This window comes from Prosopis cineraria, unplaced genomic scaffold (genome assembly GCF_029017545.1).
Source record: "Prosopis cineraria cultivar Desert tree isolate PC_DT_omini unplaced genomic scaffold, ASM2901754v1 PC14, whole genome shotgun sequence".
NCBI classification, from domain to species: Eukaryota; Viridiplantae; Streptophyta; class Magnoliopsida; order Fabales; family Fabaceae; genus Prosopis; species Prosopis cineraria.
In genome coordinates, this window is record NW_026555345.1 from 8,114,985 (window position 1) to 8,135,588 (window position 20,604).

General features: G+C 32.2%; 3 protein-coding genes across 3 annotated transcripts; 1 reads left to right on the top strand and 2 right to left on the bottom strand.

Moving 5' to 3' along the window:
• Positions 1-31: 31 nt before the first annotated feature.
• Positions 32-3,008, bottom strand: LOC129292651 (uncharacterized). Its single transcript, XM_054930243.1, has 2 exons — positions 2,733-3,008; positions 32-573 (listed from the first exon to the last, which is right to left on the bottom strand). Exons 1-2 carry the CDS (start codon positions 2,995-2,997, stop codon positions 419-421), a joined length of 420 nt encoding a protein of 139 aa, XP_054786218.1. The 5' UTR covers positions 2,998-3,008; the 3' UTR covers positions 32-418.
• A 9,286-nt stretch (positions 3,009-12,294) lies between these two features.
• On the bottom strand, positions 12,295-15,392 carry LOC129292594 (pentatricopeptide repeat-containing protein At2g27610). The gene has a single exon (XM_054930170.1). It carries the CDS (start codon positions 15,308-15,310, stop codon positions 12,677-12,679), a length of 2,634 nt encoding a protein of 877 aa, XP_054786145.1. The 5' UTR covers positions 15,311-15,392; the 3' UTR covers positions 12,295-12,676.
• A 769-nt stretch (positions 15,393-16,161) lies between these two features.
• Positions 16,162-20,325, top strand: LOC129292105 (ATP-dependent Clp protease proteolytic subunit 3, chloroplastic). Its single transcript, XM_054929624.1, has 5 exons — positions 16,162-16,607; positions 16,999-17,113; positions 18,863-19,038; positions 19,610-19,705; positions 19,790-20,325. The coding sequence occupies exons 1-5, from the start codon at positions 16,278-16,280 to the stop codon at positions 20,081-20,083; spliced, it is 1,011 nt and encodes a 336-aa protein (XP_054785599.1). The 5' UTR covers positions 16,162-16,277; the 3' UTR covers positions 20,084-20,325.
• Positions 20,326-20,604: the final 279 nt, after the last annotated feature.

Sequence of the window (20,604 nt, forward strand, 5' to 3'; positions counted from 1 at the left end):
AACCAAATGAAATGATTTGCCTCATTCCACAGAATGCCAAAGCATTGTCGCTAAGCTAGGATTGAGCAGCAAACAATAATTACAACACCCAAAGTTTTATCCTTATATCCCTCCTATGAAGGTCCTCCTGAACCTCAGAATAATTACATCAACGTTAGGGTGTTAAGGGAATCCACAAAAGCATTAAAAGAGTGCCAAAACATTGCGGCAACAACAAAATATACAACTTTTCACTAATATGACAGATTATCTCACAAATCAATAGCATGAAATCAAGGATTTTATGATGGTATAGTGTAGAATTGTTGAACTAGAATCACTTTGCACACAATGCCGTAGCCGAGGCCTCTCCAATAATCAAAATTCTCTGTATGAGTCCCCAGAAGGTAATTTGATGATTTCATCAACACTCACTATATCAGTCGTCATACGAGGAGTGCGGAGCAGCCGTGCAGCCAGGGTCGAATGGGTCTTCAGACCCACAGCAGTGCCAGTACTGAAAAACTTTACCAGAATCAGGAGTATTCATGGTGCCACCTTGATACACACTCTCAAACTTCCTCTTTGTCTCTCCTGAGGGAGGGAACAGAAAGAAAAGCAAATCAGAGCCACCTTAAACCAGACAGGAAGTTATTTAAAAGAACAACAAATATTAAAGTTGCACAATTTTTCACCAGTAGTGATTGGAAGAGACTCAAAAGAAGGCATTTATATTATGTTCTGAAAACAATTAAACAGGATTTGCTTCTGCTTCAATATCAGATCCACCAGCGAACCTTTTGCACAATGGTAATATGGTTAGTGTTCTATCTAAAATCTCAACTGTCTTTGAAATCCATTTCATGAGTTGCATTTACTGATGCAGAGAATACCAATTTAAGACAGGCATTGTTAGGCACGAGTTCTGATATCTGTAGTGTTTCTTCAAATCCACGTCCATGAGTCTGATAAATGAGCCCTCGAGCTTTGTCAGCAGAGAGCAGACATAAAAATATGTTGTTAACCTGTAGCACATGCTTTCTATATTTGAGTTTCCTATCCTACATCATTAAATTTACATTAGTTTAATATCATATGCATCCAACCATATAGCTGCCCTTGGTAACAGGATAGAAACTATAGGATAATCATATTCAGAAGTTCACTCATCATTTTGCAAGCCTGAACAAGCTAAGTAACAACTAACCAACAGCCTTGATGAGAAGAATATGAAGGATACTTCTAGCTGTGTTCAGGTATCACTTACTTAATAGTTAATAGTCATGTAAGGAAGTTATTTTAAGCTTATTGTGGCCAAACATTCTGCGGCATTATTCAGCATTTTATGCATGAGTTTTTTTTTTTTTTTTTTTTTTTGCCAGAATTTTATGCATGAGTTTAATGAACATATCTCAAGGTGCTAGAACAAGGATCCCACTTCCATATTCAATGAAGCATAGACAGTCCACAGACAATTGGCATAGAATGGACATCAACTTCAAAAAATATGGAACATGACACTACAGGTGTATATTTATGCTGAAATTTCTGTTAGTGATACACCTCTAAAGAAAAAGAAAACTGGCTTCTATGTTCTAGCTATCTTACAGTATTTTTTCTAAAAAAAAAATCTAATAAATCATAAATACACATTATTTTTATTCATGTGCAATATAAAACATTAGGAAAGGAATTCAATTGCCTCGTCATGATGAGTTTTCCCTTGTTTATTCCCTTTTTTTTTTTTTTTTGACAATTCCCCTCTCTTGGGCTCAGCCATGTCTGACTCAAAACCAAGGCATATTTGTTGTGTGTCCAGGCCTCATACGGTGTGTTGAAGCCAAAATAATTTTTCCAAAGTTGATACGTCCATATGCATGTAAGAAGATTATTGATAACATGTCATTGAAGTATCAGTGTCAAGACGTGTTAGACACACAACACATCGGAAAAGAGGTATGTCTGAGGTTAAAGGTTCATATCAAATGTGACCTTCTGAATTGATGACCAAATTAAATCTCACAAAAAGAAATAGAAACAATGCTCACAACAGCCTAAAAATATTATTTCGTGATTGCAACAGATTTGATGGGGTACTCCTAGTCCTATATAAATCCATAAAGTTTGAGGTAATTTTGTGTCAGCTATGGCGAACTTATATATCTTGGATTCTGGGGAACATGGATTTAGAAAAGTCGGTCGGTTTGGAGACCTTTGAAAAAATAAACTACTGCTCTTACTCTTTTCCTTTTCACTACGTAAGTTTACCAGTTCATTAGATGAATAGAATGTTGAAATGTTTGAAGTATCCTGTACAATTATCTTACATGGGTAACAGTCACATACATGAGATTTTTTCAAAGTATAATGACTTCATGGATAAAAGTATTATGAACTACAATATAAGCATTAGAAGCCCTGACCACATTCAAGGAAATTTTGAAGCTTCAGCATATTAATTTAACGGGAGCAATTTCAACGGACTTCTAAACAAGCAAGCCCCGAAAACCAGAATTCGAACCTCGTTGCTTTCAAACATGGTAAGATCTTCTATCAATTATTTCTTCAATACAGTTTGGTTTCTCACGGATAAGAAATGAGAAAATACCAAGATATCAACACATGCAATTTTCCCAATGGCCTACAAATCCGTCAGAAAGCAAACCAATTTGATAGTGCAGCGCAGGAAACAACATTACACATAATAGCCATCATAGAAGAAAGAAACAAGAAATAAAGCGAATTCAAAGTACCTCCAAAATGGGCAGTGTGAAAACGACAAGCAAGAGGGTGATTGAGTGCAGGGTCGTATTGGGCTTTGCAATTCTTGCAAGTTCTGAGAGAACTGCTGGATTTTTCGTCCAAGCTTGAAGAGCATCGAATGGAAGGGAATTTCAGCAAGCCAATATTGGCCTTCGAGAAGGATATGCTCTTGAACAATTGCGGAGCAACAGGGAGTTCCAGATGCTGTAGAGAGCGATGAGGGGCCGATTGAGAAGAAGAAAGAGCCATGGACATGTGGATTTTGCTCAGTGGAATAACAAGTCGCGCCAGCTCCTTCTATTTTTTAATCTTATATACTTAAATTATTTATTTTCAATTTATTTTTCATTAAATCAAAATATATAATTTTTATACATTATTTATTTTATAATAAATTTTTATTATTAATATTATTAACACTTTAAAATGACTTAATTTGATTTGGTTAGAACAAAGTACATTAGGTGTATATAAAGTTAAATATATAAGCTTTTCTCTTATTTTTTATATGCCCATTGGATTGAATTAAATTCAAAATTAATCGTCAACCCTAATTGAAGATGGCTTTTTCAAAAAAAATAAAAAAATAAAAAAATGTTTACATTTACACAAACTTAAACACAGAGTCCTCATGCTTAAATAGTAATAATTTCTTACACTAGAAAAAAATATAATTAAAATTTTTTTAGTTAAAATACATAAAACTACTTGAATTTTGAAACAATTACATATAATCATCTCACTTTTAAAAGTTTAAAATTAACCCCCAGCCTTTAATTTTGTTTTTCAAAACCTTTTTATTGTTAATTATGTTATTTTTTTCATGAGGGTTAAAATGTCATTTAACTAAAAAATATTATTAAACCAAAATATTATATTGTATAACTATTTATAATAAATTTTTTATATTTTTTGAATAGTTGAGACATTGATAATAAAAAAAAGTATTATTATCACTGTATAAAATTTTAAATATTTTTGTGTATATTAGTTTTATTCATTTTTTTGTTATTAATGATGTATGATTTTATTGCTTAAAAAGATAAATTTTTATTTATTTTTTATGTTAGATTAAAGTTTAAATATTTAAATATTAGATAAATTTTAAAATTTATATAACATGATAATATTTAAAATTTTAAATATTTTAGCCATGCGCATTACATTAATCTAACATGAAAAATAAATAAAAATTTATCTTTTAAAACAATAAAATCATGCACCATTGATACAAAAAAAAAAGGATAAAACTAATATAAACATAAATATTTAAAATTTTATACAATGATAATAACATTTTTTTTTTGTTATCAATACCTCAACTATTCAAAAAATATAAAAAATTTATTATAAATAGTTATACTATATAATTTTTTTAATAACATTTTTTAGTGGAATGATATTTTAACCCTCATGAAAAAAATAACATAATTAATAATAGAAGGTTTTGAAAAATAAAATTAAAGGTTAGAAGGTTAATTTTAAACTTTAAAGGTGAGAGGGTTATATGCAATTGTTTCAAAATTCAGGGAGATCTTATGTATTTTAGCTAATCTTTTTTAATGCAAAGCCATAATATAAGTCATGCAAAAAAAAAAAACAAAAAAAAAACTAGATCAAGTTAGAGCTTAGAAAGGTCCTATGTTCAAGAGATTGATCATGTAAAATCGTTGTGTTGAACATCTCACAATTAGCGTGACAAGTGAGCCAGTTAGCACATCAATTAATTTCTCTAAACATGTGAACAAAAGTAATAATTACATCTTGCATTAATGAATCTCTAATCCTTTTTAATGTAACTGTAAAGAGGGCAATTCGGGGAGAATTTATTATGAATGAGCATTAGGATCTTTATCAAAACAATGAACACACTAATTTTAAGATAACTAATGCTTCAACAAAGTATTGGCCCTTTCAAGACACTAAAGAGTTTTGCTATCATACTTGGTTAAAATCCAATATATTTTGTGAAATCTTTTATCTTATATTAAACCACCACAAGTTGCAATCATATTAAGAATAATAGCGCCGTCGATATCTAATCTAACCTGACTAAGCTGGGACCAGAGGATGAAGATTTCTCTGTTTTGGAATCAAGTTGTTCATTCTTCCTAAATCTATCCAATTGGAAAAGTAACAATGTTATGTTGTCCAACGCAATGAATGCCATAAATGTGGAGCAAGTGTCATCGCAAGTCTTTCTGGATCCCCTATGAGACAAGTCTGCATATCTCAAATTTCGTGTCACATCAGCTTTTTTTTTTTTTGGGGGGGGGGGCAAATATGCATGGAGTTCATTATCTAATCATTTTAAAAAGACATATCCAACGTTATGTAGAACTATTTTTATTTTAAATGGAAAGACACAAAGAACCCATTATTTTAAAATAAGTTAGTGTTTACTGCCAAATACCTTAATTATTTTTCAAAATAATTTTAAATTTACAAAGTAGTTAATAAATACTCCTTGTCCTTGTATAATATTAGTAGCATGACTCTTAAGAAAACAAACATACTACATTTTAGCAGTGTTTTGAGACGCAGACTAATTCAAAAGGTCAGGCTAGTTGAGTCATCACCCAGTGAAGAAAGTGATGATTCAACCATTTAACTTGTTATAATAGTTAGTTCGGGTTAGCTCACTATAACTTGAGCTGGTTTTGAAAACTCAATGAAAATTCAAAATCCGAAATTGTTGCACCGTTTTGATCCCCTTTTTTAACTCTAATTTTAGTAATAAATTTTTTTATTAAATTTACTATTGAGTTATTTTATGATAAAATGTTGACCGCATGATTTATTTATTGATATTATATGAATGAAAGTATAAAAAAATTGAAAACTCATTTACTTTAAAATAACAAATAAGGTAAACACACACACACATGAGAAATAAGAAAATTTAAATTTAATATGTTATAATTAAAAAACTTTAAATTGATAATGATATTATCAATATTTTTAATATTTATACACACATGTATGTATGTGCATATAAATATTATTTTTTATTTAATTATTATATCATCAATTCAACAATTGATCTAATCTATTAAATAATAAAAATCATGGATCATAGTCCTTTCTTATTTATCATTTGGTCCGATTTAAAGAACATTGCTATTTAGTGTAGCCAAATGAACCGGCAGAGGAGAATATGTATGGGAGAATCATATGAACTCCAAACAGATATTATTGTGTTTTCTTTTTCCTCATTTTAATAACAAGAAAAATTCTTTGATAGACTAGATTTACTATATTATTTATGATCTATTTAATAAAAATATGACATTCAGATGATATTAAATATAAATTAATTTTAACATTAATAATAGTAGATAAAGACGTAAAAAATTAAATTTGTATTTTATTTTAAAGATAAAATTAATTAAAATAATGTTATAAAAAATTTTATTTGAATGAATTAAGACATTTTAATTGAATATATTATAAAAATGTGGAATCTAAAATTTTCTACAATAACAACCTAAAATAAATCACAATCATTTGGGCCAACCTCGACGAACAAATCTGAATCCATATAAAAAATTTAGGGCCAAGGTAAAAAAATAATAATAATTTTTTAATGTTTGGATCTATTTAGGAGGCTTGAAAAAATTTGGGTCAAGCCCGATCATGTTCAGGCTTAGGACAAATACCCAAAAAATAAATTTTTTAAATATTAATTAATTCTTTATGTTTTATGTCATTTTATACTAAAATATCATATATTTGAGTGCATTACTATAGTTATTTTTAAAAAAAAATTAAAAAAATTATATTTTCATATTTTCATTATTTTTAATCAATAAAATATCTCAAAATAATATTTAAAATATATTTTAATATTGATTTTTATTTTTTAAGACCCATTTTTTACAAAAAGAAGTTGAGTCCTATGCATCATTTGTGTATATAAAAAAATATATTTTATATTTTTTATAAAATAAGATAATTAATTCTAAAGTAAAAATAATTTTAAAAATAACATTTGAGCATGTATGAATTCTTGATTCTACTACTAGATAAATATAATAAATAGAATAATATTCTTAAATAATCAGTTGGTTATCATTCATATCAGATTTAGTAAAAAATTAAGAATAAATTAGAGTAAATACCCATTATATGTAAAGGTTAAATAATATAAAAATTTTAAAAATTAATATTTTACTCATAATTAAATGATTTTGTTTTATACAATATAATGATAGCTATTTTTCTCATATTATTAAAAATAAAAAGTACAATTTATCCAAAAATTATTAAAAATTTTGAACTAATCAGGATAATAATTTTAAATTAGTGGTTTAACTGTAATTGAATTGCGATTAATTTGATCATAATTAAAATATATAAGATATTTATATCAAAAAGCAATATTTAAATAACTAAGATATTAATTTATAAGCAAAGAAAATATTCATGAATAAATTACACATAATAAAATAAAATAGTAACAGAGCTATTTAAGTACAAAGTTAATAAGTTATTATTTTTTTATTTTTTATTTTAAAATTAAAATAATATTCTATACTTAATAGAATTATTTAAAAATTAAAATTATTTAAAAATTAAAATTGATTCAAAAAATAAAGGAAAAAATATTTTTTAAAAGTTTTGAGTATCCAGGCCGACTCAAATAAGCCTGAAGGTGTTAGGGTTGAGTTTGGCTATATGAGCTTTTTAGAAAGGGTATTATATTTTAAATTCGATCCAAATAAATCCGACTTGCTCTACTTATTGGCTCTAGGTTATCAGTATAACATAGATCTAGCAAGTCACATCATCATTATAACTCATGAGACTAGGACATATAGACATTACAAACTGATATAAAATCAATACTTCTCCAATTCTATATATTAATCACTTTGTAGAAGTATAATGTGGTTTCATTTTATAAGTCACTAGTAGATGGGATTATTTTATTTCAAATTAAAATTTCTAAACTACCCTTGAAAAGTAAGAGAGAGAAAGATAAAAAAATATTTAAAATTATATTATTTACTTTTTGTTTTGTACTTGAGGGTTATATTTAAAATTTTACTTACTTTTATTCTTATATTTTTATTGTATATGTATTGATTAAGTTGGTAGAAATAACTTATAAATAGAATTGGAGAGAGTATAATATATTAAAGGGTAAAGTAGCAAATCTAGCCACAAACTATTTTTTCAGGAGCATCTGGCAGTCTAAACTATCATATGGTGCAAAATAAATTATAAACTTTCAAAAATGAAGCATTCAGTAGCCTACCGTTAACTTCAGCTAACAGATATTATGTGAGGCCTACAATGACACATGGCACGACACGAGCATGATATATTAGTATGATAAATATGCAAATTTAACCACAAACTATTTTTCGAGGAGTGTTGGCTAACCTTTACTATTAAAAATACAGACCATCCAACACTTTTCTCTCAATTTTAACCAAACACCATTTATTTTTATGCTTATGAAGCTCACAAAGCATTAATTTTTTTAATCTTTTTGCCTTCGTTCTTAATATAAGCTTCAAAAGAAGAGGTTCAATGAATTCTTATCTGAAGACATTTACAAAGATGATGCTAATGAAGTATAAGCTTGATTTTACTATATATGGAAAAAGCTTGATTCTAGCTTAATTTAATCATAAATTATTTCTTCTACTTTGTTAGTGTCTTCTTCATGAATATCTTCAAATAAGAACTCTTTAAACCTCTTCTTCTCAAGTTAAGATTGAGAACGAAGGCAATAAGATGGAGAGATTAATGCTTTATGGACTTCATAAATATGAAAATAAAAACTGTTTGGTCAAAATTAAGAGGAAGGTGTTGAGTGATCTTTTTTTATAATAGAGACTACCTAACGTTCCTTAAAAAATAGTTTGCGGCTAAATTTGCACCTTTACCATACTGACATATCGTGCCTGTGTCGTGCCAAATGTTATTGTAAGCCCCGCATAATATTCGTTAGCTGAAGTTAACGGCAGGTTACTGGATGCTCCATTTTTTAAAGTTCATTATTTATTTTGTACCATATGATAGTTTAAGTTACTAGATACTCCTGAAAAAATAGTTTGTGATCAAATTTACACTTTTATCCTATATTGAAAGAAGACTTCTATGTGAGACATTACTTTCTCTTGGGAACATGAGCAATGATTTCAATCATCAATGAAAATTCCACCATATGTTTTTGGATCATGATAGTTTTCAAAGTAAAATGATGCATACCTGAATTTTGCTGGATTAATTCAATATTGATAACTCAATTGACATCAACAGCATTGCCACTTCTGAAACACTCATCCATGATGGCCAAAAAAAAAAAAATTAAATAAAATGTTTTTTTAAAATATATTAATTATTATCTCAACATTGCTGTTGGATTTTTAAGGAAAAACTACATTGACAAAAAAAAAAATTATTCACAAACAAGAATTAATAAATTCCGTTAAAAAAAATTATATTTTTATTTTAACAATAATTCATTTTATATTGATCTTTATTTGTGAATAATTTGTATGAGAGATTTTTAGATGTGATTCTCCCAATTTTTAAGTATCCTTGAAGGTTTCATCCCTTGTTGAACTTGAATTTTTTTTCTGTACGATGTGCTCTTGTTTAAGCATATACGTTTGTTATATACAATTATTGGCTAGAAAACTAAAACCTCATCTTAAAAATTACGCCGTAAAATTTGATATAGAGAGAAACAAATAAGCAACATGAAATGAATTAGTTTTGACAAAATAAAATATAAGTTTATATTGAAGAAAAATAAAACAAGAGTGATTGAAAAGATATTAAGAATGAATGAACTACAGGTTTGAACACAACGAGTACAAAATCATAAAACAAACGTGATTGATAATTTAAATTATAACAAATGAGAATTGAAGGTTTGAACCCTACTAATACAAAATAATAAATATGAAATAAAATATATACAAAAAGAAAAAAAAAACCCAATTACTTTTTTTTTAATTATATTTTGCGTTGCATTCTGATAGTGGTAGAGAAATAATTGATGTACACATTTTTTCCTCACTATCTAACTATAAACTCAGCACACTCTGCTACATGTGTATGTTTATATAAATATATCAAAACCTTCTTGACAATAACCGCACTTCTCTCCCTCGTTAAAAAAAAAAACAAACAAACAAACAAATAAACTACAGTGAGAGGATGGTCTTAATGAGAATGCTGGAACTCTTAACAGCAATTTGTGTGCTTAAATAAGATTGCATACTTCAAATCATAAACTTTACAAAGAGTGAAGGATTAGCAAACTAGCCTCATGCATGAGAATTCTCCTATCTTTTATCATCCCTCTGTATGACATGATCATCTGAAATGCATGCTTTTACCACATCCTCAGCATGGCGGTCAAATTAGCTCTGAAAATATAACCAACCATGAGCATTTTTATTAAACGTCACAAAGTAAAAAACACTGGTTGCCAACTGAAACACAACAAAAGTGAATGATGATATCTTAGAACATGGACATTATGGTTAAAATCATCTTCTTTAACTATAGCTACCTAGCTCTTGTCACTCCATTCACTGCAAAATGAGACAGAAAATTCCAGCAGAATGGACATCACAAAAGGGATCATCAGACTTCAAATATTTTTGGTAATTTACAAATGTAGCAATATATGGAAGATGATTTATCTGCATAAATATGCATATATAATAATTAATACATGCTAAGTAATTTTAGGTGCTCGAAAGTCAAACATTAAAAAAAAAAAAATCAAATAGACATGAAGGAACTTGTGTTGCACATCAGTTTTCCATGACTTTTCTACCACGAATTACCTCTAACAGTAAACTTCCAAAATAAAATACATTATTATTTTGTATTCAAGTTATCTAGGTGTCTCACAGAAGGGATAAATATACCCCATGGTCGCAGTTGTCAAAATATAGTTCATTTGCAGCGAGTGCAGGAACATAATGACAATTTTGTAAGTCTTGAACAAGAAAATAACGTATTCAGACAACAATGTTAGTCTGAAAGTGCTTCCTCTTTTTTCTTTTTCTTTTTCTTTGTAAAAGATATATCCGCCACACACGCGCATACACACACAGAAATATTGTGACATTAGCAGTAATGTTCTCAATAATACTTGGACAACATAAAGATAAAGAAATAAAATAAAATGCAAATCTAATGAAAATTGATTATGAATTCAACATAAAGTTAAAAAGGTAAAGAAAATTGCTATAATATTTTTCTGGGTGTGGGGGGCAATAAAATTTAAAAGAACAAACATCATAAAACAAATGGATACCATTGTTAGCGATTCACTTTCCAGTTGTCAGCAGAATTATGGAAGGTATCTGGATTTACCATTGCTTTTTGAGTTTATCTTGTTTTAGTTCACTAATTTGATAGTTGTAAAATTTTGAAAGCCAAAACCCCCGTTAGGAATCACACAGTAAGCATCTAAACTACCCTATGGCTAAATAAAAGAAAGCTTATCTAGTTCTGGCATGCTTGTGCCTCCAGCTATAAGTGTGATTGATAGGTTGGATGTTATTATGCACCCCAGCTTTGTTAATTTATGGAGTTAGATGCTGACTTCTTGGATTAATAAAGATTCCCCTGACCTTTCCATCACTTTCTACTTCTTCCTAAACCCAGCTTGACTTCTATCCATGCATTAGAGAAAAAAATGGAGAAACTTGCATTCGTTATGATAATAAAAACCCAACATTCCACCTCACATAATTTCCTTTTCTCTGATATTGTGAAGCTAAGACTTTCTCTCTCTCTCTCTCTCTCTCTCTCTGTTTTTTTTTTTTCCTATGCTCTTTTTTCTCCATGCCTTTCATCCATAGAGTTTGAATACTAGAAATATTCATACCTCACCTCAATCTTACCACCTTCAATGACTCTAGGTGGCTTTAGACCTCAAGATTTTTATTTGGCCATTTGTACTCAAATGTCAACATTGTTTACAGTCAAACTCTAGTCATCCTTTGTCCAGACTCCATAGGACATGAGTATGAAAAAGTAATCAGCAATGACAGTCACCATCGGGCCATGACTCATTTTGTCCTTCCACCCTAATAGACAATATCCTCTTGCATTAAAATGTATCAATGGAGTCAGCCAAAAATGGGGTTAACTAATTTTATATTATCAAATGTTTCACTTATGATGTGGCCTGTATTCAATACATGCACATCTCCTGGTCATTACACATTCAAAAACCTCATGATACAGGAGCAAAATCCGCGTAACCCTAATCATGGGTCTAACAACTTAATGAGCATGCAAATATGGTGACAAGATTGCCACATTTCTGAATTTTAAACCAAACAAGGCAGCATAATGAATATATAATTGGAACAGGAGGGGAAAGGAATCATAATGAAAAAAAACTTTTGGCATATACCTGAATATAAGCACCAGTCTTCACATGCCTTTGAACCAGCATCAGCAATGAAATTGACTATAATTCTAGACTGTTCAGAATCAACTTACAAGTGTTCTGAAGCTATTAACCTTTTGCCAAAACAAGAGCAGAACTCAAATTGCACGGAGTTCAAGATAAGACGAACTATTCATGACTAATGATTAATGTGGCTTTCAACAAATTTTATAGGTATAGTGATTCTATACAATCATATATTTCTATGGGTTTCTACGGACACATCATCTTTCTCAAATTGAAGAGAGTATCATAATGCCCTTCCCCAGAGTGGGTAACAAAAATGACCCTTCTCTGCCATAATTCACGGGAAAAAGACAAGCATAAATAGCCTTGATCTTATCATGATATCCTAAGGATCTCATTTCTTGTCATCTTTGGATAGAGGTTCCCATAAGAATTCTGCAATCTAGAGAGGTTATAAATGTCCTTTGGGAAAAAAAGATCTTTTCCTCAACTCAAGATCTCCAAAACAGATATGCCCAATCCCATTCATTACCAGTAGTCTCCACATGAACATAAACCACCTTTGAAGTGGTGAAATCGGTTTGAATCCCTAACAACAATGTATCTTTGTTCAACGAGTGATATTAACTTGATAAAATTATGGCAATCTCCACAAACTCTAAGATTTTTCACAATTTGAATGGGAACTTCAGGAACTGTAGCTATTAACCCAAAGGCAATGGCTAACCTTTCACTATGCTGAGAAAGAATGGCTTCTTTGTGTTCATCCTCAACATCATGAAACACATAGTTTGTATCAGGTTGATAGCCTGCATCCTTCAATCTGATATTTAACTCAGCAAGTTTTGAGTAAATCTGGTCTGACATAGGATGTGATAAATCACCAGCCAGGAATGAGTATGTCTTGTTTTTTACTTCAATCCAGCTATACCCTGCTTCCTTTTTCACTCTTCTCTTCTCCATTAGCTTTCTCACATTGGCTCTCTCTTGCCACTTTCCTGCCGCAGCATACATATTGGATAACAGGACATATGCAGCTGAGTGTTGCGGTTGAAGTAAAATAAGTTTTTCTGCAGCAAGTTTTCCAAGGTCCATATTTCGATGTACTCGACAAGCTGCCAAGAGAGTACGCCACACCGTTGTGCAAGGGGGAAACGGCATTCCATTTATAATATCCATGGCTTTGCCCAGCAATCCTGCCCGGCTGTATAGATCAATCATGCAAGAATAGTGCTCCATTGTGGGGCCAATGTGATGATCATTGACCATCATATTAAAATAACGTTGCCCTTCATCCACCAAGCCAGCATGGGTACAGGCAGAAATGACACCAATGAATGTTATAGCATCCACCTTCATGTTTTGATTTTGCATTTTCTCAAATACCTCTACAGCTTTATTTGCATGACCATGTTGTGCATATCCAGAGATCATTGAGTTCCATGAAACCAAGTCCCTCTCCCCCTGCCTCTTGAAAACTTCATGTGCACTTTCAATATTGCCTCTCTTTGAATACATAGTAACAAGGGAACTACTCACACACAAAGCATTATTTAATCTCATTTTAATTGCAAAAGCATGGAATTGCTTTCCCTGTTCTGCTGATGCTGTCGAAGAAGAACATGCATTGATGATGCTAGAGAAGGTAAACTCATTTGGTTTAATCCCCTCCCTTGACAATTGGAGGAAGATTTTAACAGCTTCTTCAGTTTCACCTGTTTGTGCAAATCCAGCTATCATTGCCGACCAGGCAATTATGTCCTTAGCTTCAATAACCTCGAAAACTTTAACAGCATCATTAATATATCCTATCTTAACATAAGCATCTAAAAGTGCAGTTCCAACTGAAGATGATTTCTCGTAGTTAGCTTTGATAACCACTGCATGTATTTGGAAAATGGAAACAGCATTTTGTACTTTAAGGATGGTAGAGTATGTAAAATGATTTGGTTTGACACCCTCCCTCCTCATCTGGGAAAACAAATTCACAGCATGCTCGGTGTTACCATTCTGCAAGTATCCATTGATCATAGCAGTCCATGACACCACATTCTGACCCCCACTCATCAAGGACAAAAGATGATAAGCATAATCCGTTTCTTTGCATTTTAAGTATGCATTCATCAGTGCAGTTATGGTACCTTGGTCATTTGAATACCCGCTCTTCAAAGTCCTACAATGTAGCAATCTTACGAAATCCAATTCTTTCAGATTGGCACATGACTTGATAATGCTACCAAATGTCGATTGAGTAGGCTTAACCCCTGCAATTTGCATGTGATAAAACATTTCTAAAGCTTGCAAATCCTGCCCGTTCGTCACTTCTCCTGAAATCATACTATTCCAAGAAACTGAATCCTTGCTCTCCATACTATAAAAAATAGCTCCAGCATCTCTTAACATGCCTGATTTTGAATACATGTTGATTAGAGAATTGCATACAGGTGTCATAGTCTCAAAACCATGTTTTATAACCATAGCATGGATTTGAATTCCTACCTCCACTGCACCGTGGTTGGCCAGAGCTCCGATAATGGTAGAAACAGTATAATGGTTAGGCATATATCCCTCAACTCTCATCTGACAGAATAGTTCCAATGCATGATCATCATATCCATTCCATGAATAACCTGAAAGCAACGAAGTCCATGAGACCACATTTCTCTCCTCCATCTCGTCAAACACCCTTCTCCCATCTCTTACACACACATTTTTCATATACATATCAACAAGAGCAGTTCCTACACTGACATTCTGTAAAAATCCGGACTTCATACATTGACAATGCACTTGCCTACCCACCATGCCGTCAAGAGAACTAGCACAAGCTTTCAAAACGCTGGACAAGATGGGCCCTTCAATGGGTAAACCAGAACGACAAAGACGCACAAACAAATGGAGAGCTTCCCGGGTTTGGTCACTTTGAGAGTAATAGAAGAGCAATCGGTTATATTCTTTAAGGCCTCTAAGAGGCATTTGATCGAACAATTGATGTGCAGCTTCCGAAGGATCATGTTCCACACTACCCGAGAATCTGGGATCGACGGCAACTGCATTTGATTGAAATAGAGGTCCAGTATGATACTGAATGCTTCTTCCACTTCTAAGGATTGGGTTTGGCAAAGTGTTTGTGAGTAATCTCAAAGACGGATACGAAGTCATATTACTGATTGATTCTGAAGCCTTGACGGCAAGAAGCCGCCGATAGAGGGGGTGCAAGTGCAACCATGTGAAACGACGTCGTTTCTTGTTGGAGCCTGTAGCTAAATGCCTAAATCAACTTATGTGCGAACTGTGAGCCAACTTATTACCGGACACATACATACAATGATACAAACAAGCTCGATCTATTCCAGATTTAATATTTAAACGAAACAAATTATTTAAAATATGATTAAATATTTTTATCAATTAATTAATACTAATCCACGTGATTATAATTTTTTTATTACTCATATATTTTAATATTGGAGATAATTTTATTCACAATATCATCGAGTATTAAATATAAATACTTTTTTATTGAGAATTTGAATATTGATTCATTATATTATAAAAAATTAATCTTTTTACTAAACTTAACTGTGATTAGTCATGTGATTTAAATTTTAATCCTACATATATCCCAACAATGCAAGAAATTGACCATGGGGATTTGAATTTTTATAATTGTTGTTTAATAGTTTTTTAATAATATTTATTTTGAATTTTGTCAATAATAATTGTGATAATTTCTTAATATCAAAATTTTCTTGGGTCAAAATTCTTAATATCAAAATTTTTTTTTCATTTTTTGTGAAAAAAATATTTCACCTTTTTCTGTGCACAAGAAAACGTATTTTGTTATGTTTGCCTAATTGCATTATTACATTTTTACTAGTACCTAGTATTAACGTGGGCTTATCCATAGTTAAATATTTTTTTTTTTTAACCATTGAATTACCCAGAAAAAGCGAACAATTGACCTTGAGGCGACGTCGTTTCCTCAACTCATAGTTGCGACCGGACCAAGCCGAACAGATCGATATCGCTGCCCTCGTTGCAACCTGAAAAGATCAGAGAAGGGGCTGACAAAATTGTCGAATAAGCACACGCAGACCCCGACCTCCAAGCCAACGATCCAAAGAAGATGGAAGTTTCTGTTGCCTATGCGGCCTCGACGTCAAGGCCTGTGTGCTTCAATCATGGTCTATTTCACTCACAAATTCGTTCTTTTACTTCCACTAAGACCACTGATTCCATTGCCACCGGTCGCAATAGCAAGGGAAGAAGGAAATCCGTTTCTGTAGCTAACGCCTTAAATGGCTCCACTACCACCAAAAACACCTTATCGAGTAACTGGGATGTTGACCTTTGCCAAAATTACTCTGCAACTGCATCTCCATGGCTTCCAAGATTCGAAGAGCTTGATACTACCAACATGCTTCTCCGTCAACGAATCGTCTTTTTGGGTTCTCAGGTTGTTTTTTTTTTTAATTTGTTGGTATTCCTTTTGTTATATATCTGTTTTGATACGTTCTGATACTTATTCTATTCTACGGCAAGATATCATTATATTTTCAAAGTTTTGGTGCTTCACAGTTTACTGATTGATGATTCATCCCTTTATAGGGGAGAGTTCTTGTTTATTACTTGTTACATTTTAGCCCACAACTCTATTTTTCTTTCATGATACTAATACATGTATGCTTGCTTTGGTATATTTTAATTATATCTCGAGAGATTCACTAGTCAAGCCCCTTCTTCCCTTCACCTCGGAATAAAAGAAGTAAGAATAAGAAGAAACAGATATTAGAGACCAAGCATAGAAAAGGAATTATCATATAGTGTTTGGTTATTTATTTGAGCAGGTGGATGACATGACGGCGGATTTTGTAATTAGCCAACTGTTGTTTCTGGATGCCGAAGATCCCAAGAAAGACATCAAGTTATTTATAAACTCACCTGGTGGCTCCGTTACTGCTGGTATGTCAGCTGAGTTTTATACTCGTATTCTGCTCTCTTGGACCTCTACTTCTGCTTATCTGCTTACCCCTGAGTGTCTGCAACTAAGAGTCAAAATCAACATTTTAATATGATAGATTTGAGTGGTAGAGCCACCATTTGTTAGACTAAGACTTTTTCATGAACCAGAATACCAGATATGCACTTGAACTGAACTCACGTTTCAATCTGGCAGTTCACAAATTCTATCTGTTCGTACCAGACTTGAGTTGTTCAAGTTTCAATGTTAGTGGATTGTTTCTTGTGAAAGTTGTTTGCAAAGATCGCCATTTGTCTACTGACAGAAATTTACGTATATTATAAAGCTAGCATGTATTAAAATCAACCAAGTTTTTTGTGAGTCTTATGGCTTACTATATTTACTCATAAGCACAACAATTTGTTGACTATGACAGAAGTGCTAAATCAGATCTATGAAAATATGTAGCTCATTATATCAATGATTAAGTTCTTTCCATGAAGAAGGAATCCATGGAAATAAGCTAGAAAGTAGGAACTAAGGTCATGTTTGGTAGGATGGAGCCATCTTGGGGAAAATGGGAAAAGAAAGAATTTTAATTATTGTGTACTAAACAATTAAGATAGAGATTTCTTTCTCCTTGTCCCTTTCTTGAATCTTCCTTCGCTCATGCCAGACATGACCTAATTTTTTACTGAAATTCTGACCTTAAGTTTATTTGCTTTTTTATGCTTGTTGGAGCTAGCTAGATTATGCAACAGATTTTCAATTACCTAGGAACAACATGTTAAGAGTTTGATGAGATATGAAGAGGCTGTTTTTCGTAATGAAGGACAGGACCAAAATGCAACCATGGATTAAGATTGAGACTGCCCATTGATCCTTTCTGTGAAGGAATTTCATTTAAGATTTCGATGAGTTGGATGTCTTGGAGAATTTAACAATTCTATAGTTTAGATTAAGAACATGATAACCAAGCATTAGTTGATAGAGGAATGAATCTAGTATAACTCTCGAGCTTACAGCTGTCTTCAAAAACATAAGTGAAGTCCAATCATGGTGATTTTTGAGTGGATTCTCGATTCTTCTAGAAAAGACACAATGTTTTAAAGGAAAACCATTTTATTTCAGTCACTCTGTGATTAATAAGCATATCTTACCCTGTCAAAAAGTGGTTGGTATTGTAGAATTGTAGCTAATAACTTTTAGGATGTAAAATCTGCTATATCTAAGTACAGTGTGCACTTACAGAGTGGACATGAGCCATGATGAGATTAGTCGACCAATTATGGTCAACCTAAACAAACTCTGCAGTGGAGGCTAAGGTATTATGGGATGCCTAGTTCTTATGGAGAAATGGGTCGTTCTATGGGTTCTGAATGGTGAAGGGTTTTGACTAATGAGGAAGTAGTTTAGACTGTTGCCGCTGCTGCTGGGATATCAATGACTCTCAAGAGGGAGCTAATTGGTAGAGACTAAAATAGAATGCGATGTCTGTGTCCAAGTCTTTCTTAGAGTAATATGGGATGCTCTATATGATATTTAAGTAAGTTGGTTATCCCAATCTGACCTCAATAGCTAGCTTTTGAAGGAGGGTTCTCCATCCCTCTTAAGAACCATTACTCTATAAAAAGAATTATGTAGCCATTTCAACTATAGGAAGCATTTTGATTTATTTAATTCCACAAATCTGAAGTATATCTAGGCCTTCTGCTGGTAAGATACCTCTGACCTCATTTCACTGCGCGCAGGAATGGGAATTTATGATGCCATGAAGTTATGCAAGGCAGATGTTTCAACCATTTGCCTGGGGCTTGCTGCATCCATGGGTGCATTTATCCTTGCTTCTGGTACTAAAGGGAAGAGGTATTGCATGCCAAATGCAAGAGTTATGATCCATCAGCCACTTGGAACTGCTGGTGGAAAAGTAAGATAACTTTTGCTGGAGCTATTTTCCATTCATTTTCACTGAAAACAGAAAAAGCATGGGTGAAAAAGAATTTGGTCAGGTTACCTCTGAATTGCTTGAAAATAGGAAATCAAATGCCAGAAGAACATTTGTAGTATTTTCAGACCAGTGATGGTAGAAACATGGGATAATATACTGATACAAATGTTTGGTCCCGGAAACAATTTTGAGCCTCTTGAACTATTTTGCACATGCCATGACCTTCTGTCTCGTTTAGGTTTTTTTTTTTTTTTTGTTTTTGTTTTTGTAAGAAAGGAAGACAATTTTCTTGATGTTGAACAAGGAAATCCTAGATTCACATGCATTTCTTCTCAGTATATATGGTAGTGTATGTGTCACAAATTATATGTAATTGGACTAATAAAAAAACCTTCAGCTAATAATGATATTCTGGTATAAAACAAAGTTGATGATGATATTGCAAAACCGGGCCTGTATAGCACTATCTTTTTTGGATAGAAGTCTCTTACCTTGAATTCTTTTGTTAAACGTTCCTGTGTATACCACTAAATGGTAAATGCAATTACAGGCTACAGAAATGAGTATTCGTATAAGAGAAATGTCATACCACAAGATTAAGATAAACAAAATACTATCAAGAGTGACTGGAAAGTCTCTGGAGCAGGTTAGTTATCTACCTCCTCATCTTATTAGTAATTTTGTTCCATATCATAGTTGTTATCCACCAATTCATTCTTTTAATCTACAGGTTGAAGTGGACACTGACCGTGATAATTTTATGAATGCTTGGGAAGCGAAAGAATATGGATTGATTGATGGAGTTGTTGATGATGGCAAGCCAGGATTAATTGCACCAATTGCAGATGCAAATCCACCACCAAAAACACGGGTATGGGAACAGTGGAAGGTTGAAGGAGGCCGAAAGGCGAAGAAGAATTTGCCCTCAGAGCATAGGTTTTTGCAGAATGGATATAGAGGAGGCCAGGGAAATGATGGCGATAAAGGCCCTGAACAGGAAAATGAAACACCTGCAGCAGTATGAAACAAATATTTTATTTTCCTCTTTACCCTGTAGCTCTCCTTAAATTAATTTGTATTCGTTATCTGCATAAGATAAATGGGATTTCACTTTCCCTGTCAGTCACATGCCATGCAGAATCTAGATTGTATTATAGTCAAGGTTTTTCTGAGCACCTCAATTGAGTATAATCTCTTTTAGTTTAGTTGTTTAATGAGTATAATCTCTTTTTTGTTCTGTGATTAATGATGAGCCCAGTTTGGTTTTCCTGTTTCGCGGATTTTTTTTAATTACATCATCCGATACTTTGAGAAGCTTGAAAATATTATCATCATCTACTTAAATTAGCCTAAAACCTTATTGTGCGGCACTGTTTATTTTGAGAATAAGTACTGACCGTTGTTGAGCATAAAATATCTTGCTCAGTTTTTTAATTTTTTGGTAGAATCTTGCTAAGTTCTTTATTTACTTGAAAATAGAGTACGAAAACCACAAAATTTGAAAATTGTCTCCCCAATTCCTAACAAGGTTGGACCGTTTGATTT

Coding starts and splice junctions, on each gene's coding strand:
- LOC129292651 (XM_054930243.1), bottom strand. CDS start 2,997: ATGTCCATGGCTCTTTCTTCTTCTCAATCGGCCCCTCATCGCTCTCTA. Junction 574..2,732: donor TCACACTGCCCATTTTGGAG/GTACTTTGAATT, acceptor TCCCTCCCTCAG/GAGAGACAAAGAGGAAGTTT.
- LOC129292594 (XM_054930170.1), bottom strand. CDS start 15,310: ATGACTTCGTATCCGTCTTTGAGATTACTCACAAACACTTTGCCAAAC.
- LOC129292105 (XM_054929624.1), top strand. CDS start 16,278: ATGGAAGTTTCTGTTGCCTATGCGGCCTCGACGTCAAGGCCTGTGTGC. Junction 16,608..16,998: donor TCGTCTTTTTGGGTTCTCAG/GTTGTTTTTTTT, acceptor TTATTTGAGCAG/GTGGATGACATGACGGCGGA. Junction 19,706..19,789: donor CTGGAAAGTCTCTGGAGCAG/GTTAGTTATCTA, acceptor TTTAATCTACAG/GTTGAAGTGGACACTGACCG.